Consider the following 24,665-nt stretch of genomic DNA (forward strand, 5'->3'; position numbering starts at 1 on the left):
AGGGAATGGGACCCAATCTAAGCTGGTGGTTGAGGGTGACCTGGAAGAAAACACTGGACATTTGAAGATAACTGGTACCGGAAGGTGTTGATCTAATGACATTTACGGGTGACTTAGACATAAGGGACAACTTGGATTGGGGTTAAGATTTGAGATGTCTGGTATCTGAGAACCATGGTGGGGAAATTATGTGTGTGGGCTCAAGGGGGACATTTGGCTGTGACTGGGACCTGAGTGGCACCCTAGGTGTGTGGGGACATCTGCAGATGATTTGGAGAGCCGAGGGGCACAGTAAGGGGTGCCCCAAAGTCTGAGAACATTTGAAGGCAGCCGGGAACCCCAAGGGCCAAAGCTGAGACAGGGCCCTCAGGACTGCCGCCTCTACCCTGCCAGGCCTCCAGGCGGCGCTAAGGAGCTTGTGGGTCCGCTGGGGTCTCCCCTCACATACCTGCAGGAATGTGTGAGGCGGGGCAGAAGGTGGGGTCATCTCCAACTGGTTCCCTCCAGCGCAGGGCGGTGCCAAGAGCCAATCGCCTTGCCCAGCGCCAGGGAAGGCCCGCCCACGCCTGCGCGCAGGCCCTTGGTGTCCTCCGGCTGCTGGCCCCGCCCAGCCTCGCTCTGAACCCCGCCTCTCCGGGAAGCCTGTCCTCGCCTGCCCCGGCCCTGACGCTGACCCAGTCAGTCTCTACAGGCAGGAAACCAGTAAAGGCAACTAAAGGCCTTCTCGCCATCACCCAGGTCCCTCATCCGCGGGGTAGGAGCCCAGACACGCCCTAGGCGCGCCCGGCATTGACCATGCCCACGTCATCTCGGCAAGAACCTCGCCCACCAAGGCCTAGTCTAAACCGCGTTCCACTTTTTGGGGGCTGTGTCTTCCCCACCCAGCTGCACCCAGCACCTGACAGGCACCCTCCCACCCCTGCCACGTGCTTCAGTTCAGTCGCTCAGTCGTGTCTGCAAATCACCCCAATAGCGAGGCTTCCCAGGTGGTAAAAAATCCAGCTGCCAATGCAGGAGACTTGGGTTCGATCCTAGTTGAGGAAAGTCCTCTAGAGTAAGAATTGGCAACCCAATCCAGTATTCTTGCCAGGAAATCCCATGGACAGAGGAGCCCTAACGGCTAGTCCATGGGGTCGCAGAGTCAGACAGGACTGAGCAACCGAGAACGCACACAGGGAACTTCAATAGTGAGTGTCTGGAGCCAGGGCACCCTCTAGTGGCCACTCCCATCACTGCATGGACCAAGCAGCTTGGGGTGAGCAGTGTCCCCAGCCCAGCAAGGAACTGAATCTAGAGCTATCACTTTCTAAAATTCCATGCCCTTTCCTTAAACTTTGGAGCCTCAGCTTTCTCCTCAGACAGGTGTCGTAACAGATGACAGGTGTAAAGCACAGATATAAACACTAGGCTTGCTCACAGTGAGCTCTCCATCCTGTCCACTATCATCCATACTCTTCCCACTGGATGTAACCAACAGTGGCTCCCATTGCACCCGTCGCTTGAAACTATTCCCAGAGAAGAGGCTGGAGATTTTCTACGGGGGGGAAAGGGGGCCCTGGCAGGGGCCACACTGGGGGAGGAGAACACACTTTAGTCTCAAACTAAAATTTAAAAGAACAAGCTGTGTTCAATCTTAAAAAAAAAAAAAAAAAAAAGTAAATACAATATGTGGCTCAATAAATAGAAAAAAAAGTTACAAAATTCGGTGATCTTTGTCCTTAATTACAAGAGGAGAAAAGACAGAGGTGGATGATTGGGAGCGGGACTCTTTCTTCTTCTCCCTAGGCCAAGGTGGGGAGAGGGAGGCCAGAGAGACAACAGCTGGGAATGCAAATAGAAAGGCTAGATGGAAATATGGGAAGAGGGAATAAGATGAAGGACAGAGCCGGGAGGCAGAGGAGGAGAAAAGGAGAGACACACAGCCAGCCAAAAAATGCGAAGATGTTAGCTCCTTTCCTTTCTAGATTGGGGGGTTTGGGGGGGTCTCTGGCTTGCCTGTGCTTGTCTCCCCCCACACCAGGTTCGGAGGACAGTGTGAGTCTGGCTCGGTTCCTGAGTTGTATGTCCAGTGACTAGTAGGTAGGGGGAGGGGCAATAATGACCCCCCCAGCCTGCCCTGGGACCCTGGCACCCAACGGAATCCTGGCAGGATGAGAGGGTGAGGTATGTGGCCGAGGCCTGAAGCCTCTTCAAATCCTTCAGTGGGGGTGAACCATTGATTCCCGTTTGGCAGCCTGGAGGGTGTAGGGGCTGCCCGTGGGGCCCCTGAGGCAGGGGTGGGGGTGAGGGGGTATTACAAAAGGAGTTTAGATGCCCTAACACAAGCCCTCCACCCACCCACAGTTGGGCACAGGGAGGGTCTGTCTGCTACTTTGACTTCGAAAACCAGTGTCTGGAGAGTCCTGCTTCCCAGCACTCCCCGCTGCCCCCTCAGCACCAGACAGAGAGCTTGACTATTGCTTCTGGGATGCTCACAATGGGGTCATACCAGCTGCACGAGCACACACCCCCTTCCAGGCCTCTGGGTGCTGGTATGGCTTCTGATCCTCGCGTCTCGCACACTCGCTTGCACGCTCCTAGGCACGCACGTGGCAGGATGCCACCTCCTGCCTCCCACCTCCTTTTGGGCTTGGGGGGTGGGGGATGGCAGGCAAGACCACCCAGCTTCAGCCGGGCTCCTTCCCTGACTTAATACTGAAACGCCACACGGGCCTTCAGCGTCGAGGCCCCTGATGGAGAGCGGGTGCCACAGGGGCAGGGGCGAAGGGAGGATGCCCCCACCGTCTGCCTCTTGCCCCTCAGCCGAAACGCTCCCGCACCAGGAGCATGAGCTTCTTCTTGCCCTTGTAGGTCTGTTTGAGGTTCTCCAGAAACTGGGCGAACTGCAGGTGCCCATCGGGCGCCAGCAGGAAAGTCTCGCGAGCTTTGCCCAAGAACTCGATGAAGTCGCTGTAGTGACGCGGGCTGATGTGCGTCAGGCGCGAGTGGCTGGTGGTGATGTAGGCTGCCACAGCCGCGTCTAGCAGCTGGCAAAGCGGTGCCCGGTCGGCGCCCAGAGGCTTGGCAGCCCGGCGAGCCCCAAGGGGCCCCAGGCCGGGTGCCGAGAGGGTCCAGCGGCGCAGGATGTCGGAGAGCATGGGGGCGCAGTGGATGCTGCGGATGATAAGGGGGACGATGGCCGAGAGCTCGTGCCGGCCCAGGGAGTGGCTGAGCGAGCAGGCCCAGAGAACGTCATTGACTGCCGGGTGGCTGTCCTGGTTGAAGGCGATGCTGAGCTGCGCCAGGGCCAGCGTCGCCAGCTTGTAGGCCCGCAGCGGCAGGCCGCGGTGCTCCATGTAGCGCGCCACGGTGAAGAGGTGGGCGTGGCCCAGGCCGCCAGCGGCCGCATCCAGCACGATCTGGTAGGCCGCCTCGAAGGCCGCCTGGTTCTTCTCGCACAGGGTGAGGGCAGGCAGGGCGCAGTTCTGCGGGTCTTTCATGGCGCACTGCAAGGCCAGGGTGCGGGCGCAGGCCCAGAGCTCCTCCCGCCGGGCTGCATCCAGCTGCAGCCGCAACAGCGTGGCATGGGTGGTGCCTGTTACTGCCACGATGGTGGCCGCCTCCACCGGGGTGAATAAGGAGTACCAGTTCTGCATGATGTTCATCAGGGCTTGCGGGCCTGCGGGAAACGAGAGGGTGACACTGGCTGGGCACGGGGCAGGGATTCACCTGTGCATGGGTGTACCTATGTGTATAAGTTTACCCTGACCTAGAGTTCCCACCAGGCAAGAATAAAGCTGTATCCCCTCTACCTCCACTCCAGGCTGATAGAAACTTCACTTTACTTTTCTAAGGGAGCAGAGGGCAGCTGGGCTGGGTACGAACTGGGAAGGTGGGTGCTAAGCACTGGAAGGATTGTCCGTTCTCCAAGCCTCTTTAGCTTGGCCAGCCTCCAGGCTCAGCTGGACACACCCTGCCCTCCCCCATGCCCATCATTCCCTCCTGGCCCAGCCCAGACCATGGGCTGGGGTCCGGGAAGTGGCTCTGCTTCTCCCTCCTGCCTGCCTGGTTCTGCATGGAGGTGAGCCGTGAGTCCCCTTGGGGGCTCTCACCGATTTCTGTGGCACAGCTGACCAGCCAGCGCACCATCTCCCTCCGACGCCAGGTCATGGTGTTCAGGGTCATCCGCATCACCTGCAGCCGGGACACAGGGAGAGAAGGGGGTCACCCAAGGGAGGCCTACGGAAGGGGGCGGAAGACTCTGAGGGATCCCAGGAAACTCAGAAGCTAAGGACTGAATCAAAGCCGTACAGTGTGGGCAAGGGGTTTCACCTGTCTGGACCTCAGCTTCCTCATCTGTAAAATGGAGATAAAAATAGTATCTACCTCACCCAGTTGTGAGAATCAAGCGAGAGTGTGTAGTAAGTAAGGCTTTTTGTACAGTGCCTACCGCTTTAATGTGCCCAGCCATTACTGTTGGTGTTATTCTAAGGTCCCGTGGATTCTATCTGGGACAACTAACCAACCTGTCACTTTTCTCTGGAAAGTTCTGTGCTTCCTGTCAGATTTCCTCCTGAGGCCCCACACAAGCACCTGCCATTACAGGTCCCACCCCCAATAAGTACCATCCTTGCTGGCCTTTCTCCTGAGGCTCCAACCCCAGATCCTACCTAGAAGCTCCTAAATAGTGGGGTCACCACCCTACAGCACCACCCTTGGGGACTTCCCTGATGGTCCCCAAGACTCCATGCTCCCAGTGCACGGGGCCCAGGTTCGATTTCTGGTCAGGGAACTAGATCCCACATGCTGCAATTAAAAAAAAAAAAATCCTGCATGCTGCAACTAAAGGTCCTGCATGGAGCAACAAAGATCGAAGATCCTGTGTGCTATGACTAGGACCTAACACAGCCAAAAAACCCCGCAAAGCACCGCCTTTATCCCAACCCCCGTATTCCCCCACAATAGCTCCGCCCTCTTCATGGCGTTGTTCAGAGGCCAATTCTGCCACTTGTGTGCCCTTTGCTGGCCAGTTCTACACTGGGAAGATGTCACCTGAATCTGTACCTTATTCTCTAATTTTACTTTTGCCACTGAGACCCTGCCCCCATGCCTCTGCCCTGCCCTTACAGCACTGTCCCTCGTGCGGGTCCCTGAGGAGGACCTGGACACTCACCTGCAGGTCTTCTACCTCCACGACTTTCAACCACAGACCCCACCCCCAGAGGTGGCTCTTCACTCACAGGACCCTCCCTAAGCCCCGCCCCTCAGTAGAGACGCCTCCTTCTCACCGCAGTCTCCTGCAGGCCCTTTCCCCAAGAAAGCTCCTAGTAGGCAGGCTCTGGATAAGGCAATGGCACCCCACTCCAGTACTCTTGCCTGGAAAATCCCATGGACGGAGGAGCCTGGTAGGCCGCAGTCCATGGGGTCGCTAAGAGTCGGACACGACTGAGCGACTTCACTTTCACTTTTCACTTTCATGCATTGGAGGAGGAAATGGCAACCCACTCCAGTGTTCTTGCCTGGAGAATCCCAGGGACGGCGGACCCTGGTGGGCTGCCGTCTATGGGGTCGCACAGAGTCGGACACGACTGAAGTGACTTAGCAGCAGCAGCAGCAGCAGCAGGCAGGCTCTTCAGTTTCAGCCCCGCCCACTCATGGTCCTTATGGCACATCAACCCCAGGCCAACACACGTAGGTTCTGCTCCCTCTTGTGGCCACCTGCATGCTCCATGATCCCCTTCCGTGTCCTCAGCCACACCTCCAGAAGTAGTTTCTCACCTTCAGGTTCTGCAACTGAGTCACTCATTCATAGGTCCCACCCTCACTGGTGACTTCAGGCCCTCTCTCTCAGGACTCCTCTGCCTGACCCTGTTCCTCTGTAGCCCCGCCCAGAGATGCCATTCACATCCAGGCCCCGCCCCTAAAGGATGCGAGGTTTACCCTTAGGTCCCTCCTCCAGAAAGACCTTGAACTCAGGCCCCGCCCCCAAATGGGCCCTTGCCCCACCCTCATGCCCACCCGGCCTGCCCTCATGCTCGCTCCCGTGGCTCGCACCTGAAGGCCCAGCTCCAGCGCAATGCCCAGCAGCGTGGTGTCCGGTGGGGCGCTGGCCGGGGTGGCAGTCTTGCAGGCATCCTGAGCCAGCTTGAAAAGCAAGGCTGGAGAGTGGATGTTCTGCTGGATGGAGCCCAGTACTGCGTGCAGCCACTTGGGGTCTCCTAGAGTTGGGGGAGGGACAGAGGATATCACGGGCATACCCTGCACCAGCTGGATGCTGCCGGACCTGCTCACACAGTTTCTTCCACACATGTGCAAATGTGTGAATGTGGATGGTGATCACCTGGCGATGGTTCCATGAAGACCTAGACCACTCTTGGCACTCCCCTTTATCTCTCCTCTGCCCCTTCCCTTTCTGTGGGAGGAAGCCACTGGACCCCTGTCAAGGGCACCAATTCTGGACCCAGCAGATGCCAGATGCCAGGGTTCAAATCACACAAGCTGTGTGATCTTGAGCAAGTCACTTCACCTCTCCGTGCCTTGGCTGCCCCATTTGTACAATGGATAATACTAATGCCACGGTACATGTCACACAGGGCTGCGGTGAGCCCATACTTGTAAAGGCCTTAATATGGCAAGACCTATATATGTGAGTGGCTTCCAGGTGGCTCAGTGGTAAAGAATCCACACGCCCATGCTGGAGCTGCAGGGGACATGGGTTCAATCCATGGGTCAGGAAAATCCCTTGGAGGAGGAAATGGCAACCCACTCCAGTATTGTTGCTGGGATAATCCCATGGACAGAGGAGCCTGGCGAGCTAGTCCATGAGGTCACAAAGAGCCTGACATGATTGATCCACTGAGCATGCAAACACATGCACATATGTGAACTTTTATTACTGTTATTATTGTTCACCTAGATCCTACAATTCTGTTACTCAGCTCCAGCCACACCAGCTTCCTCTCTGCTTCTTAAATATAACCAGGCACTCTGTGCTGGCTGTTCCTTCTGCCTGGAATACTCTTCCCATATGCTGGGAACTGAACTGTGCCTCCCAAAATTCATACACTGAAGCCCTAACTCTCTAGAGTGACTGTCTTTAGAGGCAGACCTTTGGGAGGTAATTTGGTTTAGATGAAGTCATGAGGCTAGTGCCCCAGGATGAGATCAGAGTCCTTATATGGACAGGGGGAAACCAGAGATCTCTGTTTCTCTGTCATGTGAGGAGACGGTGAGAAGGCAGTCGTCTGTAAGCCAGGAAGAGAGCCCGCACCAGGAGCTGACTGTCCTGGCTCCCGGATCTTGAACTTCCAGCCTCCAGAACTGTAAGAAAATAACTTTCTGTTGTTTAAACCACCGCATCGATGGTAGTTTGTTACGGCAGCTGAGCTAAGACACCAGATACTGGCATTACTCCACCTGTGCCTTCGTGTTGTGGCTTAAATGTCAACTTGCTGTATGCCCCTTCATAGCACTTATTACCTCTCACTGCATAACTATCTTCTTTCCCTTATTTATTGTCCGTCTGCCCTCCCTAGGAATAACACCACAGAGCATGGGATTTGGGACAGTTTTGTTTGCTACTGGGGCTCAGCATCTGGGACTGTGCCTGGTATATACAGAAAGTGCTCAAGAAGGGACTTCCCTGGTGGTCCAGTGATTAAGAATCCACACTTCCTCTGCAGGGGGTGTGGGTTTGACCCCTGGTCGGGGAACTAAGATCCCGCAGGTCAAAAGAAAAAAAGAATGTGCTCAAGGAAAACTGCATAGGTGCACGCTAAGTTGCTTTCAACTCTTTGTAACCCCATGGACTGTAGCTCCCCAGGCTGCTCTGTCCGTGGGATTCTCCAGGCAAGAATACTAGAGTGGGTTGCCATGCTCTCCTCCAGGGGATCTTCCCGACCCAAGGGTAGAACCCACATCTCTTATGTCTCTTGCATTGGCAGACAGGTTCTTTATCACTAGCACCATCTGGGAAGCCCCAAGGAAAACTGTGGGATAAGTAAAAGTAAATGGGGGGAATGGAATGAGGGTAAGGAGGGAGAGGAGTAATGTAAAGGGCAGGGGGATGGGGCGGGGGGCAGCCACGGTCCTCACCCTTGGCAGCAGTCAGCATGGCAGAGGCCAGCTCACACTGGCGGGTCTCCAGGTGGCCGAGGATGAACCAGCGGGGGAAGCGGTTGCTCATGATGGAGTCCAGCGGGTTGCTGGGAGGTTCTCCAGCTGCAAACGCTGTCTCTAGGACGGGCAGCCTGGGGTGAGAAGAGAAGCAAGCCTGCTGTGAGACAAGCCTAGACTCTCCATCCTCTCTAGGAGATGCCTCCTACCTCAGCCAGAACCTACCTTCCAGAGTCAGCAAAGCCCTGGGCACCCAGGAAGATGGAAGATGTGTGTTGAAGATGTTTACTGCATGTATAAAATACATGCGGCTTCCTAGGTGGGGCTAGTGATAAAGAACCTGCCTGCCAATGCAGGAGACATGAGACCCGGGTTCAATCCCTGGGTCGGGAAGATCCCTTGGAGGAAGGCATGGCAACCCACTCCAGTATTCTTGCCTGGAGAATCCCATGGACAGAGGAGCCTGGCGGGCTATAGTCCATAGGGCTGCATAGAGATGGACATGACTGACGCAACTCAGCATGCACGCATGCATAAAATACATACAGTATAGCACAGGGAACTCTACTCAGTACTCTGCAATGACCTATATGGGGAAAGAATCTCAAAAAGAGTGGGTATATGTATATGTGGGCCTTCCCAGGTGGCACCAGTGGTAAAGAACCTGCTTGTTAATGTGGGAGACAGAAGAGATGTGGGTTCAATCACTGGGTCGGGAAGATCCCCTGGAGGGGGGCATGGCCACCCACTCCAGTACTCTTGCCTGGGAAATCCCATGCACAGAGGAGCCTGGTGGGCTGCAGTCCATGGGGTCACAGAGTCAGACATGACTGAAGCGACTTAACACACAGGCACAGAGGGATGCTGCTGTTGCTGCTGAGTCCCTTCAGTTATCTTCACCTCTTTGCAACCCCAATGACTGTAGCCCACCAGGCTCCTCTGGTCTGTAGAATTCTCCAGGCAGGAATACTGGAGTGGCTTGCCATGCTCTCCTCCAGGGGATCTTCCCGACCCAGGGATCGAAACATGTCTCTTATGTCTCCTGCATTGGCAGGCGGGTCTTCACCACTAGTGGCACCAGGGAAGCCCCACACATAGGTATATGTATAATTAATTCACTTTGGTGTACACCTGAAAGTAACACAACATTGTAAATCAACTATACTGCAGTAAAAATTAAAAAGACAAAGATGTTCACTGCAGTTTAAACTGATCAGGGCCTTGTGGGAATCCCAGGCACAGAGGCCTTTCTGTCTGGCATTTCTTGAAGTAAGGACTCCAGTCTCCAGAACTTCCCTGCATTCCAATGGATGGACTCCAACAGTTGCTAATCAAGGGAGGAACAGCCAAGATACCACCTGAAGCAAGATTAAAGGGGCTGGAGAAACTCACCAAGATTAGAAGACCCGACCACCTGAGATGAAGGATCTGTGACCCCTGCTCATATCCTGATCTAGTCAGAGACCATATTTTTGACCCACTGTTAAAACTCTCATCAGGGTTTCCCTGGTGGCGCAGTGGGTAAGAATCCACCTGCCAACGAAGGGAACACGGGTTCGATTTCTGGTCAAGGAAGATTCCACATGGTGTAGAGCAACTAAGCTCGCATGCTTAGTTGCTCGTCACTACTGCGCCTGTGCTCTGGGGTCTGTGAGCTGCAACTACTCAGCTTTCGTGCCACCACTACTGAAGCCAGCTTGCCTAGAGCCTGTGCTCTACAACAAGACAAGCTGCTGCAACGAGAGGCCCACATATGGCAACTAGAGAAAAGCCTGTGCAGCAGTGAAGACCCAGCACAGCCAAAAATCAATCAATCAATAAAATGATTTAAAAAGTGTTTTCAGTGAGCTCTTTGATGACATGCCCTACACATGGGCAAGTGCAACTTCCCCTCCCAACCCCTTCTACCCGTCTCTTGCATGTCACCATCTGCCATACAACATAGTTTACCTATAAATGTGCATCCTGTCACTCCCTCACTACAATGTCAGCTCCATGAGGGCAGGAATTTTTGACTGTTTGGGTCACCATTGCATCTCCAGCACCAGAACAATGCCTGCCATACAACAGGTAAACAACACGTGTTTCCTGAATGACTCAATGAGGGGCCCCCGTAAGATATTTTGATACTCAGCTCACTGTTTCCATACATTTTGTGTTAAGAAAGTTCTACAAAGCTGTTAAATGTAATCAGAGCATGCAAAAGGAGTCAAGACTATTCTGGTTCCAAATATCTAAAATGACTTTGCTGGACTTCCCTGGTGGTCTAGTGGTTAATACTCCACCTGCCAATGCAGGAGACACGGGTTCAATCCCTGGCCTGTGAAGATCCCACATGCCCCACCAAGTAGCTAAGCCCACAGCTACCGAAGCCTGAGCACTAGAGAGCCCCTGCTCCGTGAAAAAGAAGTCACCACAGTGCGAAGTCTGAGCAGAGCCACGAAGAGTAGGCCCCACTCTCTGCAACTAGAGAAAGCCTGCGGGCAGCAATGAACACCTAACACCGCCAAAAATAAATAAATAAAAATTTAAAGAATAAATAAATGACTTTGCTACGTGACTTGGGACACAGCTTCAGCGTGTCTTTGTGTAAAATGGGTGTAAATATACTTATTTCGCTGGGGTGTTTAGAAGATTATATGGGATAATGTGAGTCAGATTTAGATCAGAAGTTGGCACCTTTTCTTCTGCACTGGTTGGACAGCCAGTATTTTCAGCTTTGTAGGCCATTTGGTCTGTGTCACAACCATCATTGTTGTGTAAAAGCAGACACAGACAATACACAAGCGAGTGAGTGGTGCTCTGGGCCAATAAAACTTAATTTCTAGAAACTGAGATTTGAGTTTCACGTGTTTTTCATGTGTCACAGAATTTTTTTTTTTTTCTTCCCAACCATCTAAAAATATACAAACCATTCTTATCTCAGGGGCTGCACAAAAGCAGGCAGCTGGCCAAAGTTGGCCTGTGGGTTGTAATTTGCTAGCACTGGTTTAGGAAAAAAGTCTGACACATAAAAGAGTGTTCTCTAAATCATGGCTCTTAACAGATTATTCTTTTCAAATATTCTGGAAAATGCACCTCAAACTTTTTTTTTTTTTTTTGCCAGGCCATGTGGCATGTGGGATCCTAGTTCCCCAAGCAGGGATTGAACCCGATCTCCCTGTATTGGAAGCAGAGTCTTAACCACTGGACAGCCAGGGAAGCTCTCAAATTGTTAATAGGTATCTCTGGAGGATACGGAGAAGGCAATGGCACCCCACTCCAGTACTCTTGCCTGGAAAATCCCATGGACGGAGGAGCCTGGTAGGCTGCAGTCCATGGGTTTGCTAAGAGTCGGACACAACTGAGCGACTTCACTTTTACTTTTCACTTTCCTGCATTGGAGAAGGCAATGGCAACCCACTCCAGTGTTCTTGCCTGGAGAATCCCAGGGACGGGGGAGCCTGGTGGGCTGCTGTCTATGGGGTCGCACAGAGTGGGACACGACTGAAGTGACTTAGCAGCAGCAGCAGCTGGACGATAGGATCAGAGGGTGGGAGGTGGATTTCACTTAATTGGTTGGGCATGGTTTACTATGGACGGGGCCTTTTACTATTCTGATTCTGTGATCTGCTGGTGCCCATGGGAAATGGTAACCTGGTCATTCACTGCAACATCTAAATGTCTATCAGTTTCACACTGGGTTTTTCATGGTACCACCCTACAGTGGTTCACCTGTTATGTGACAGGATAGAGCCTTTAAGATGCAAAAGTTCAGTGAAAACAAGGTGCAAAGAATAGGTACAGGAGACTTCTTTGGTGGTCCAGTGGCTAAGACTTTGTGCTCCCAATGCAGGGGGCCTGGGTTCCATCCCTAGTCAGGGAACTAGATCCCACATGCCACAGCTAAAAGATCCTGCGTGTCGCAATTAAGGATTCCTCGTGCCTCAACTAAAGAAACTGAGTATGGCAACTAAGACTGCGTGCAGCTAAATAAACAAATATTTAAAAAGATTTACCATCATAAGAAACCATTAGGTTATTAAAAAAAAAAAAAGAATAGGTACCAGAGGTATGGGGCTTCCCTGGTGGCTCAGTGGTAAAGAATCTGCCTGCCAGTGCATGAGACTGAGGTTTGATCCCTGGGTCAGGAGGATCCCCTGGAGAAGGAAATGGCAACCCACTCCAGTATTCTTGCCTGGGAAATCCCATGGACAGAGGAGCCTGGTAGGCTACAGTTCATGGGGTCACAAAAAGAGTCAGACATGACTTAGCGACTAAACAACAACAGGATGTATCATGGGCGTAAAGGAGAACCAAGTTTTAATTTTCAGATTACGAGTTTGCAGAAATCCGGACTCTTGTAGTGTAGGTATGAAAGTGGTAACACTGCTTGCCTCCAGAGCTTTAGGTAGGTTGGGGTAAACCTAGAAAAGGACTCTGAATTCTGTGTCATGTGGAGATTTCTCAAATTCAAAATAATATGACATATTTATGTTTAGTCAGCAAGAGCACTGAGCGGCCTGGAATGCCAGCATGAAGGAGACTGCAGGAACTAAGTTGCGAGAGCAGGCGGAAGGATGGGGCTCCCAGTAGCCTCCCATCCCCTAATCCTTCCCGCCCCGGGGGGAGTCCCCCGCTGCATTTTCTCACCTCATGGCTCGCAGTGCGAGGCGGTAGGCCAGGTCTGGGTCGTGAGGCAGCAGTGCGGTAAACAGGTAGCGGGCACAGGTGTGCATGGGTACGCTCTCCCGGAACAGCACTTCTCCGAAGCCACTGAAAGGACCCCCTGCGGGGGCAACCCAAGCTCAACCCCCAGGTATGGGTGTGTATCGCCTCTCCCCAGGGGTCCCCACATTCCAGTGGGGTATGGGCCGCCCCAAGATAGAGTGGTTGGGGCTAGAGAGGTCCCAGGGGTAGGAAGCAGGGCTGAAACTAAGACACGTACTGGAAAATCCAAAGGAAAGAGACCCTTGGGACCTCTGGGTAGGGGTAGGACTCAAACGCAGGCTGTTGCCAGAGTGAAGGCAGGGCTGCACTTGTTCTGGGGGCGCGGCCAAACCAGCTTCCCTAAGTGGTAGGGACGGGGCCTCACAAGGATAGGGTTGAGAGGGGGGAGGCCTCATCAATAGCAGCCGTTATTGGCTGGCAGGCTTTCTGGGGGCGGGGCCAAAATTTGGACCTCCCCTTTAGGGAACTGCCAAGGTATGTAATGATGGGATGGTTATCACTGACTCAGTGGACATGAGTTTGAGCAAACTCAGGGAGATAGTGAAGAACCAGGAATCCTGGCGTGCTGCAGTTATGAGGTCACAAAGAGTAGGACACGACTTTGCGACTGACCAATAAGGTATGTAAGACAATAAGTACCGGAAGGTAGAGGCTGGGTCTCCCAACCCAGCAGCAACCAGACCACTGCAGTGGACTCGACCCTACGTTTCAGGAACAACCCGGCTTAGAAGTGTGGCCTTACCTTCCAGCAGCTGTCCTGCCTGCTTGCGCAGCACCTGCACCAACCGCTCGTCCAGCTCCACTTCCTCCAGCAGGGCCAGCAGCTGCTCCTCATTGCGTACCACCTTGTCCTGGGCATACAGCCCCTCGGGCAGGGCCCGCTGCTGTCCCAGGCCCAGCAGGGCCACCTCTAGCGCCATTGCCAAATAGGACTCCCCAGGGCTCCCCGGCACGGGGACGTGCTGGTAGGCCACCTTCCGCTTCTCAGGGCCCGAGTCTGTGGGAGAAGGGCACCAAGGCTACCGGGGAGGAACCCATTTTCCTGGGACTCCAGTGGTCCCTGACCTTAAACATGGATACTGTAGGGGTGGGGGAGATTTATGGAGAGCCAGCTGTTTCTGCACACACCAGGAGGTAGCGCCCACCTTCCAACAGCAGGTAGGCCTATAGTGGCCTCACTTTCAGAAGCTAAGCCTCTTGGCACCTGGTACTGGCCAAAGGGCAGGCCAAGTGTAGGGGCGTGGCCAAGTAATAGGAATACTAGGCAAAGGAGTATGGCCAAGGGGTGGTGATTCTCCCACCTCCTCCAGGGGTCCCCAGTGTGGATACCTGGGTAAATGGCGAGGGTCTCCTCCTCTAGACGACAGGCCTCCAAGAGTGCCCTGCAGAGGCAGCCAATGGGGTCCAGGGGATGGCCCACCCATCCTTCCATGTTAGTGATGCAGGTGGAACCTTTCTGCAGTAGCTCTGAAGGTAGAAAAAAAGGCTCAAGGCCCACCCCTCTACCAACCCTCCAGGAGGGCTTCCTCTTCCCAAACCCCGAGCCCAGCCTCCAGATGCCCATCCAGCACCTTCATCTCTGCCCCCTTGAGCTCTGCAGTAGCTCTCACCTCCCTGGCCTCCTATCCCACACCCAGGCTCAGGCGTGGCTAAACTGGGTGCTTTTAAAACATCCAACCAGTCTCATTCCTCTCCATAGAACCCTTAATCCTTCTCACTTTTCTCAGGCTCAACCAGCTTTCAGCACTCTCAAGGACGGATCTGAACGCTTCCCCATGACTGTCACGCACCCACCCCATCTGGAAGCACATCCTCTCATCTTCTCACACAAGCTGAGCTCTCCCTTGCCTCTGGGCTCCAGCCCACGCTGTTTCTTCTACCTGGAATATAGTTGCTCCCTCTCTTTTTCCTGGGAACCTCATGTACATCCTTAGGATCTAAGCTTAGCTCTCACCTCCTCTGGTCCTGGGGAAGGGTAGGAGCTTTCCCTATGCTTCCAGGCTAGTTTAGAGTTCTGCTCAGATACCAAAGCCCCCATCTTCCCTCATTAAACCCTGTGTTCCATTTCCTGGTAACTAACCTATCAACCCAACCTCATCACCCAGAGTATGCAACTGGTGGCTCCCTCCTGCTCCCCATATCTAGTCTATAAACATGTTCTTTTTTGGGTCATACAACATGGAATACAATTTTGAATTTGTTGCCCATATTGGGGGAAAAAAAAACAAAACAGGAAATTACACATCAAAGAATCCAGATTTCTGACCTCTCTTGGAAAAATCTGATCTGGCATGCTGGGTCCATGTTCTTGAAAGGCAAATGGATGGATGCATAGAAACTACATTTCCCAGACCCCTTTGTGTGAGGTGTGAAAGCTGGGAGAAAATGAGCCCATTACTCTTCTGCAGCAGCTGTGAGTAGGTGTGTGTGTGGCTGTCTGGGGCACAGATGTAAGATTTGCCAGCAGGTTCTGGGTTGTCCTCTTGGGAACTGCCCCCACCCCACAGTGAGGGCTACAGCCAGCTGAACTCTCTGTGCTTCTGGAGTTCAAGTTTGTGAACCCAGGCAGTGGCTTCCCTGCCTTTCAATATGGCATCCCTTTCACTGGTTCTGTGAGCCCTCAATCCCCTGTATTAAAGTCCTTTCTGCTCAATACACCTTGAGTGGTCTGTTTTCCTGTTGTACCCACAGACCCTCCAGGTTGCCACAGCCCCCAGCAGTTGGCATTTGTGTCTTCAGCCCCAGGACACGATGATAAGATTGGTGCCCACCTTTTTTCTGCTGCTTGTAAATCTGTAGCTGATGTCGCTGCTGCAGCCGGAGGGTGTTGACTATGGCACTTGCCAGCCGCAGGGCCTGGCGGGGGTATCCATGGGCCCTCAGGGTGTCCACACGAGCACAGGTAGTGGGGAAGGGCTCGCCCAGCCAGAGCGGGCGGCCCTGGGGGTCGAAGGTTGGTTTGTCACTGCCCCCGTTGCCTGTGAGGTTGGGGCTGTAGGAGTCACTGGCCAGGATCCTCTGCAGATGGTCATCACTCCAATGCAGTGACCCAGCCTGCAGGGCGCGGCCAAACACGGTGTGGCGGGAACCTGCAGCCATCGCCATCACCTCCTCCTCTGGGCCTGTGGGAGAGGTGCCCAAATGTGGCTCCATGAGGGGGGCCCTAGCAGTTAGGCAATGGACAGTTCTATCCCACCAAATGCCAGCTTGGGCCTAGACTCTGGATACAGTGACGAGTGTGCCATCATTGCCCCCAATTTTTTCAGAAGACTTAAAGTTGTGTGTGTGTCAGGGGAGCTATCATAGTCCTTCATGAAAGTGAAAGTGTCCGACATGAAAAAGTCGTGTCTGATTCTTTGCGACCCCATGGACTATAGCCCGCCAGGCTCCTCTGTCCATGGAATTCTCCAGGCAGGAATACTGGAGTGGGTAGCCATTCCCTTCTCCAGGGGATCTTTCTGACTCAGGGATTGAACCTAGGTCTCTGCTTTGCGGTGGATTCTTTACTGTCTGAGCCACCACAAATGAACAACTGGGTCTGTCCATCTTTCTCCCTCCATACTCAATTTCTTTCTCTCTCCTCCTCTATTTCTCTCCCTCCCTCTCTGCCTGTCTTTACTTGTCTTTCTCTTCTTAATACCTGTTTCCTTTTCTTTCTGTTTCCCCTTCCCCCCACCCGATTTCTGCCTCCATGGCCAGGAGGAGACTGAGTCAGCCCAGAACTACAGGTATCTTAAATATTTCACATCACTGTCCCTCAGGCTGCCTGCTGCCCCTGCCCTGGACACTCACTGTCTCCTGGCTAGGAGGCAGGTAAGGGCTCGTCCCCTCCGCCCTGCCTCCATTTTCCCCCAGAGCACCATGATGGGGAGACGAGGCCACAGGCAATAGGGATGGGTTGTTGCGGGGAATGGCAGGGACCCCTCTCCTACCTGGGATGAGGGCTGCAGTAGGCTGCAGGCTGGGCCCATCAAAAGAGTAATTGCCCTCCTCCAGTGGGCACACGTCCAGCTTGTCCCACTTGCTAAGCAGCTGGAGCCAGCTCGTCCGCTCCTCTGGTCTGCAGTGGGGACTCAAGATGACGCACACCCACAGGGCCCCTGGGGAGGGAGGGTAGCCAATGTGGGCATGGAGGAGGCTCAGCACTCATGCCAGCAGGGGCAGCACACACTTATGGAGTGCCTGCTGTGTGCTGGGCACTGCTTAACTCTCACCTTGGGCCTCTGAGGCTGCAATTCATCCTCTCTTCACTTTATGGCTCAGAGAGGTAAAGTCACTTGCTCAAAGTCACACAGCTGGGAAGACAGAAGTCAGGACTCAAACCCTGGCTGCCAGACTCCTCTTGCCATTTTTTTTTTCTCTATACCACTTATCACTATCAATCACAGGGGTCAGCGAACTACCACCTGTGGAGAAAATAAAACCTGCCTTTTTTTTGTTGTTGTTTGGGAGCTGCACTGCATGTGGGATCTTAGTTCCCCAACCAGAGATCAAACCTGCACCCCTGCCTTGGAAGCACTGGACCACCAGGAAAGTCCCCCACCACCTGTTTTTGAATGGCCTTTGAGCTAAGAGTCATTTTTACATTTTTAAATGGTGGAGGGGGTGAGGAATAAATAAAAATATTTTGTGATTTGTGAAAATGATATGAAATTCAAATAAATAAATAGTGCCCATAAATACAGTTTATTGGAATGCTACCATGCCTACTTTGTTATGTGTTTGTGGTTGCTTTTTTGCTACAACAGATAAAATTGAATAGTTGGGACAAAACCCAAATAGCCTGAAAAGCCAAAACTATTAACTGTCTGGCCCTATGGAAAATGTGTGTTGACCCTTGGCCTAATGGGCTTGTGGGATTTTCTCCTCTCTGTCTGCCCTACTAGGTGTCAGGTCTCTGAGAAGAAATGAAAGTCCCTCAGTCGTTCAGAGTTCGACTCTTTGTGACCTCATGGACTATACAGTCCACGGAATTCTCCAGGCCAGAATACTGGAGTGGGTAGCCTATTCTTTCTCTAGCGGATCTTGCAGACCCAAGAATCAAACCGGGGTCTCCTGCATTGCAGGCGGATTCTTTACCAACTGAGCTATCAGGGAAGCCCTGAGGGCAGGTATTTAATCTCTTTTGTTGCCTGTGGTAGCCCCAGCGCTCAGTACAGCCCTTGTATATTGGCGGTGCTACTGAATGAGGACGGATTCAGGGTGGTCGAGCCCAGGAGCTTGCCGTGCTTCCGCTTTTGGGGTCTGGGACTCACCCAGCTCGTCCCACAGCTGGCGGCACTTGTCCGTCATGCCAGCGCCCTGCTGCCGCCACAGGGCCAGGCGCGGGTCCTGCAGGAACTGCTCAGTCATGAGGATCAGCATGCGCGCCCCATTGGAGTCACGCATCCGCAGCATCTCTCGCACCTGTGCCAAGACCTGGTGGTCAGAAGGGGCGGGGCTCTGACTCCGGAGCCTAGCCCCGCCCCCCGTGCTTGCCCACGCAGCACCTTGCAGAACATGGAGCGCAGCTGCTGGCTGGCGCCGTAGTAGCCGCCATTGGACAGCAGCTGTTTCACCTGCTCCTGGATCTGCTCCTCGTCCAGGTGCCAGCAGTTGGCATCCTCGATGCCTGCGCCTGCTGTGGGGTCTGGGGCACCTGTGGGGAGGGACGGAAAACAGGTGTGCGCTGGGGAAAGGAATATGTCAACCAGTCCTCCAAATCACCCAATCCATCCCCAAATTCCATCCATCCCACCTGAAAACCCACTCACCCACCCATCCATCCTCATCCTACCCAAAGCATCACCTACGCATCCATTCAAACCACTCACCGGTCTATCCACACCCCCATGTCATGCCATGCATCTTTCCATCCACACATCATAACCCTTAGCACACCTACCTACCGCATTAGTTCATCATCCACCCTACCCATAACTCCTATCTGTTCACTGATCTACACACCCATCCCATCAGTCCATCCATCCATCCATCCATCCATCCATCCACCTACCCAACCCTATTTGTCTTTCCAACTCATCTGTACCAAACACTCAAAACACTACTGACCTATTCATCCACTGACCCACACAACCATGCTATCCATGCATCCAGTTACCCAAACTCTCCATCTATTTTCCCCCCACCAACCATCCATTCATTTGTATCTCTCCAAACACCCACCAATCCATTAGTCCATCCATCCATCCCATATCCTTGATCCATGCACTATGTCAGTCTATATATAACAACATTCATGCACCCATCAACTCACCCTCAATCCATGTACCCCTTGGTCCTTCCAATCTTCCACCAACCCCATCTGTCCACTACCTCAAATTCCGCAAGCAAAGCACATGCCATCCAACTCCACTGCCGAGTACCACCAACTCCCCATTCACCTACTGTCCCAGTAAATCACCCATCCACTCATTCCATTCATTTTCCCACACCATCAGTTCACCCCAACACTCCATCATGAACAATTTCTGGCCACCCATCACTACTCTCAAACATCCATTCATGCCTCCACCTGCTACTCATCCATCTATTCACTCTCCATCTTACTCCATCCTCCCACCATTATAGTTAAGCAACACTTGTAGCTCCAAACCACCCCAGAATTCATAACACCTCCGGGTGTATCTCCTAACCATATCCCACCTCTCATACCCACTAAGGTCCACACATACTCCTCCTGACCTCCACCCATCCATGATCCCAGGCCTGCTCCTGCGATCTTGGGACACCCCTACCCTGGGGCTGGATCTTCCCATTGGCTGATTTCTGACCATTCGTCTACCCAGGGCCAGATCAAATCCAGGTTCTGCTACTTCCTAGGTGTGTGACCTTGGCCTCAGGTGGTGGTGCTCCACCCTCATTCCTAGATCAAGGCTATCTTTGGATGCTGTGACACATGCCTGCCACACAGCAAGCAAGGTGGCTTTGAGCTGGGGCCTCACCTCTCCCATTAGACCTTGGGGCACCCTTACCATGCACCAGGTTGATCTCAGAGCCCAGGAGGAGGATCTCGTCTGCCAAGCGCTGGGCGGTGGGCAGCACCTCGGTGTGGTGGGCGCTGATGAGGTACTGCACAAACTTCTGCAGCTGGTCCCGGTTCATCTGGGAGAGTGTCTCAGAGATGGGCAGTCTCAACTCCACCTGGTGGGCGTGCCTAATGCGGTGCAGCGACAGGGCCACCACGTGGGCACAGTAGAAGAGATCGCGGTTGTCACAGCCGCAGGTCACAGATGTGATCTTGCAGCGGTCAAAGCTGATGGAGACGTGGTAAAGCCGCTCGGGCTCTCCGGGGCCCCCTGGCTCCCGGACGTTTCCACTCAGGTGGAACCCTAAGACCAAAACCAAGCTGTCACTGCTGCATCACCCCAGAGATGGGTTGTGCTTGACAACGACGCACAGCAAGACCAGGTGCAAATTCCAGCTGAGTAACTTAGCACAAGTAACCTAACCTTGCTGGGTCTCAGTGTCTGCATCTGTGAAATGGGAATATTAATGAATAAATGTGGAGGTAGCATCCTCCTCATGCGTTTGTAAAGAGGATGAAATGGGTTAATGTAGAACACTGTTTGCAGACAGTAAGTGCTAAATAAATGCTTGTTCTTATTCTAATTCTGAATAATATTACCATAAGCCCTTGAATCATTATGGATACTGCCCAGGCTCCAGGCACCCTGGAATTTCCTGGGAAGATACCAAAGAATCTTGGGGGCGAAGGGTTGAATCTTGGGGGCCAGCTAGGGGCCAGGTCACCCCATCAACCCCCTGCCCCTCCCTGGCCCCTGGGGAGCCCAGATGCCAGGCTCATCCGACTGGTTGGGCAGCTCAGGCTCCAGCCGGCCCTGTCTGTGTCATGCAGGGACACAGCAGCTTCCTCATACCAGTTGGAGGTGGCTGAGCCTGTGGCTGGCTGGGTCATGTCCAGGCAAGGGGGCCCCCAGGCTGACATGGTTCAGAGACGGTCATCTTGGCTGAGTCCCTGCCTCCAGCTGGGAGATGACGTGACCTGCCACCATGTGAAGTGTGGTATTCCAAGGCTCATCTGCCTTCTGGCTCAGTCTCCACTGGTTCCCATCTGAGCCCTGCTTCCTGAGGTCGAGACTCATCCTTCATCTCCAGCTACACTTCCACCCGCTCCCTTCACCTGGACCCTGCTGTCTGCGCTTTAAGAGCACTCCTTACTGATGATCCTCAGCTTTCACCCTTCGTTCAGTTGCTCAGTCGTGTCTGACTCTTTGCAATCCCATGGACAGCAGCACGCCAGGCTTCCGTATCCTTCACCATCTCCCTGAGCTGGTGAACTTTCACCCCAGACCCCACCAAATCCTCGTTGCCTTAGGTCCAAGACCATCCCTAAACCTATGAACCCCACCTCCACCTGAATCTCTCTGCCTGAGGTCTAAGTCTGTCTCTCACCACTGGCTCTAAAACTGCGCCACTTCCCTGGTCCAGTGGTTACGAATCCTCCTTCCAGTCAGTGTATGGGACATGGGTTCGATCTCTGGTGTCGGGGAACTAAGATCCCACCTGCCTCGTGTGGGCAGCTAAGCTCGTGTGCCACAACCAGAGAGAAGTCCACACGCCCCAACAAAAGATAAATATTAAAAAAATAAACAAAAAAACTTTGCCTCCAACTCTTACCAAGGACCCTGCTGCCTGAAGTCTAGGATCATTCTTACCTCTGGCTCTAAACCCTGGGCCCAGAGGACTCCTGGGCCCCAGTGCCTGAGGTCTGGAACCTCCCCTCACTTCCGGTTTATAATCGCTCCTCAAAACCACTGCCTCCTCCCTGTCTCACACTTCTACCTTCACCCCCAACTAAGCTGACTCAAGTCGAGGCAGATCCCTGATCCTGAGCTCAGAATATTTTGTACAACCCTCTGTGGGCATCAAAGCCTGCCTTTTGGAATCTTTCAGCTCCCTGCTCCTCCACACATGCTCTGGACCCTTGGCCTCACTGGCAGGGCTGGAGGGACAGGCACTCACCTACTTGTAGCACACGATCTACGGCCCCACTCTGCAGCAGGTGCAGCCCACGGGTGAAGGGCACCCGGGTGTCGTGCTCGCCCTCTGGGGGCTGGTACCCCAGTGATGAGTACATACATATCTCCCGCTCGCTGCGTGGAAATGACCAGAACACAATGCGCTTCTGGACTGGCTCCGGCACACGGGAGAACCGCTCCTCAACCTGTGGAAAGAGCTGCTGTGTTAGAGACCCGGGTGCTGGAACCCTGACTTTGCTGCTTACAAGTACCATGACCCTGGGGACTTCCTCCGCAGCCCAGTGGCTGGGAATCTGCCTTCCAGTGCACGGGATGTGGGTTCAAGCCCTGGTCCAGGAACTAGGACCCCACACGCTGTGGGGCAACTAAACCCACCCACCACAACAAAAGATGCCACAGTGAAGATCCTACCTGCCACAGCTAAGACCTACCAAAATAACCAAATAAAACAAGTAGCACGACCTTGGACAAGTCACTTTGCCTCTTTGAGCTTCAGTTTTTCTCAAGTGTAAGAAGGAGATGTTAAGAGCACCCGCCTTTTGGGTGTCATGAGTATTACATATGCATTAATATGTATAGCACTTATAATAACACCTGGCCCATTGTTAGTATTCTAGAACTTTCTGTCACTTCCCTCTTGAATGTCAGGTCCCAGGATCCTAATGGAAGGTAGTCTCACCCCTCAGGCTTGTGGGGTTGGGGTGGGGCAGGAGGAAAGAAGACAAAAGTGATCAGAAGACGAGTGATCAGGCCTACACAGTCTTAGCCCACATTGTGCTAAATGTTTTATGTATATTAAATACCCTTAATTCTACCAGCAACAATCCAATATTTTGGCAGCCTGGGGATTCTAAGCTCAGAAATAAGGTGAATTCATTTGTTCAGGATCCCACAGCTGAGGAGCTCCAGGTTCCAAGACAGGCTCTCTGTTCCAGCTTCTAAGGGTCCCCAGGAAGGGACGAACGTCCTGCCCACCCCTGGGGGCTCTGGGCAATGAACTGAGCTGGTTGAGCCTACATTCCAGTCCAGGCTTGCTACTCACTGGCTGGGTGTCCTTGGGCAAGTTTCTCAACCTCTCTGTGCCCTTGTTTCTTCAAAATAAGGAGACCAATTTCCAAAGAGCTGCTTCTGCGTGGTAAGACCTTTACTAGGGCCAGACCTGCCTGAGGCAGGTACATGGGAGCCTTGGAGAAGGTTTTAAGATTGTCCTGGGGGTCTCACACACAGTAAAGGAGCAGGAACCCTTCAGAGTCCCCAGTCCTGGATTTCAAAGGGAAGTGGGAGGACCAGTGATTCGCCCGGGGCCTCGGGGACAGTTGGCAGATGACTAAGGAGGGATTTTCCAGGCCATGAATCAGAGCCCGCCCCATCCACACTTGGCCCAGACCCATTGGTCGAGGCAGACTCCCTAATTCTTTTGAGGCCAGGGAGCAAAGAAAGCCACCCAAAGCCAAAGAGAGGACAGAGCCTGTTGGGGCTGAGGAAGGCTTGGTCAGGTCCTAGCCACAACTCCACTGAGGCTGGGAAAGTTGACTCTAATAGCTTCCGCCCTGGGGCCATCCTGGCAGGGCCCCCAGAAACCATAGGGGCAGGGTTCCAGATGCACCTGTCCAGGTAGCAAGACCCTGGCCCCGCACTTGCTGCCAAACTCTGGAAAGACTGGGATGGTTGAGGGTGTGGGGTGGGGAAAAGGGGAGGGTAGGCATGAGGTAATGGGGAGGGAGGACTCTGACAATGGAGTAATCTCTGCAGCCAGTCAGGAGGGGCAGCCCCAGGTGGGAGGTGGTCCCAGAATGACAGGGGGTTGTGTATTAGGGCCTGACTGAAGGATTCCCAAGAGAAGATGTCCCCATGGGATAAGTGGGTTGTGGAGGCTGGAGGCAGGGATCGGAGACAGAAAGGGGTGTCTTGGGCCTGGGATCTATATATATGGGAGAGTCCTCTAAAGGGGTGTAGGTCAGAAATGTTGGGTCTCTAGGTCCTGAGATCTGCTCTGTTCCCAAGTTGGGGCGGTCGTAAGAGTTGGAGAGAGGACTGAGGATTGAATGGGGTGCCCTAACTGGGGATGAGGATAAGGTGGGACAAGAGAGGTATGCGGTGTCCTAAGAGGACCACGGGTCAGGAGGAGAAAATGGGTCCCGAGTTGGATCTGGGGCACTCAGGTATTCCTGGGTCTTGTGGGCTGAAGAGCAGAGTTGTCCCAGGAAGGGATGGGGGTGGAAGGAGTGAAATGGGAGGATGAGGGGATGTCTTGGGTAGAATTAAGGATTTTGGAGATCTATGGAGGTGTCTTCGATGGGGACAGGTCCGGAGGCTGGGGTCTGGGCAGGGAGAGGAAAAGATACGTCTAGGAAGAGGCTAGGAGTGGGTTCCTCCCCACCCCGCCTCTCGCTCACCTGCTCAAAGGCCCAGTTCTCGGCTACTCGCTTGGCGCTGAGGTCCAGCAGAGCTTCGGGCCGGCCCCGGCCGCGCACGGCCCCGGCCCCGGCGTTGCGCTCCTCCGGTCCTGCCGGGCAGCCCCGGCTCCGCTTGGCCGCGGGGGGGTCCATCCGGCCCGGCCGGAGCCGGGGCCGGGGCGGGGCCTGTTGAGGGGGTTCTGCCCGAAGCCCGCTCCCCCTCGCCGGCTCCCACGACTCCTGCCCACCTTCCTGACCTTGGACTGTGCTCGGTGGCCCCGGGACTCGCGCCGCACCCACCCCCGGGCCACCACGGTGATGCGGCCCCTTTAAGACGCTTCACAACAATGAAGCTGCCTCGGCCGCCGCTTTATCCTACACCGTTGTCCCGCCCCCGCCGCCCATCCCTATTGGCCCCCCCTTCGGCCTCCGAGGCCCTCCTCCGCCGTTGGCTGCACCACCA

At 53.9% G+C, this 24,665-nt stretch overlaps 1 protein-coding gene across 4 annotated transcripts; it reads right to left on the reverse strand.

Annotated features, from left to right (window-relative positions):
* Positions 1-1,602: 1,602 nt before the first annotated feature.
* ZSWIM4 (zinc finger SWIM-type containing 4) lies at positions 1,603-24,581 on the reverse strand. 4 transcript variants are annotated; one of them, XM_086408901.1, is made up of 14 exons: positions 24,203-24,581; positions 21,790-21,991; positions 19,779-20,135; positions 18,294-18,442; positions 18,060-18,210; positions 16,737-16,904; positions 15,576-15,926; positions 14,134-14,271; positions 13,547-13,801; positions 12,727-12,862; positions 8,074-8,228; positions 6,034-6,197; positions 4,092-4,173; positions 1,603-3,658 (listed from the first exon to the last, which is right to left on the reverse strand). In XM_086408901.1, exons 1-14 carry the CDS (start codon positions 24,353-24,355, stop codon positions 2,799-2,801), a joined length of 3,321 nt encoding a protein of 1,106 aa, XP_086265027.1. In that variant the 5' UTR covers positions 24,356-24,581; the 3' UTR covers positions 1,603-2,798. The 4 variants fall into 4 exon arrangements, with proteins under 4 accessions (XP_086265027.1, XP_086265029.1, XP_086265030.1 ...); XM_086408903.1 differs by having other exon boundaries at positions 19,779-19,960; positions 24,203-24,341; XM_086408904.1 differs by having other exon boundaries at positions 19,779-20,279; positions 24,203-24,327.
* Between the last annotated feature and the right edge of the window lie 84 nt (positions 24,582-24,665).

This window comes from Bos grunniens, chromosome 7, assembly GCF_055505025.1.
Source record: "Bos grunniens cultivar Pamir isolate PY7600 chromosome 7, Bosgru_T2T1.0, whole genome shotgun sequence".
NCBI classification, from domain to species: domain Eukaryota; kingdom Metazoa; phylum Chordata; class Mammalia; order Artiodactyla; family Bovidae; genus Bos; species Bos grunniens.

Bases quoted from the DNA above. Each gene is read 5' to 3' on its own strand.
- ZSWIM4 (XM_086408901.1), bottom strand. From the start codon at position 24,355: ATGGACCCCCCCGCGGCCAAGCGGAGCCGGGGCTGCCCGGCAGGACCG. The intron at 8,229-12,726 runs GTGAGAAAATGC...TTCTCACCCCAG, and splicing joins CTCGCACTGCGAGCCATGAG to GCTGCCCGTCCTAGAGACAG. The intron at 4,174-6,033 runs GTGCGAGCCACG...TCCCGGCTGCAG, and splicing joins CGCTGGAGCTGGGCCTTCAG to GTGATGCGGATGACCCTGAA.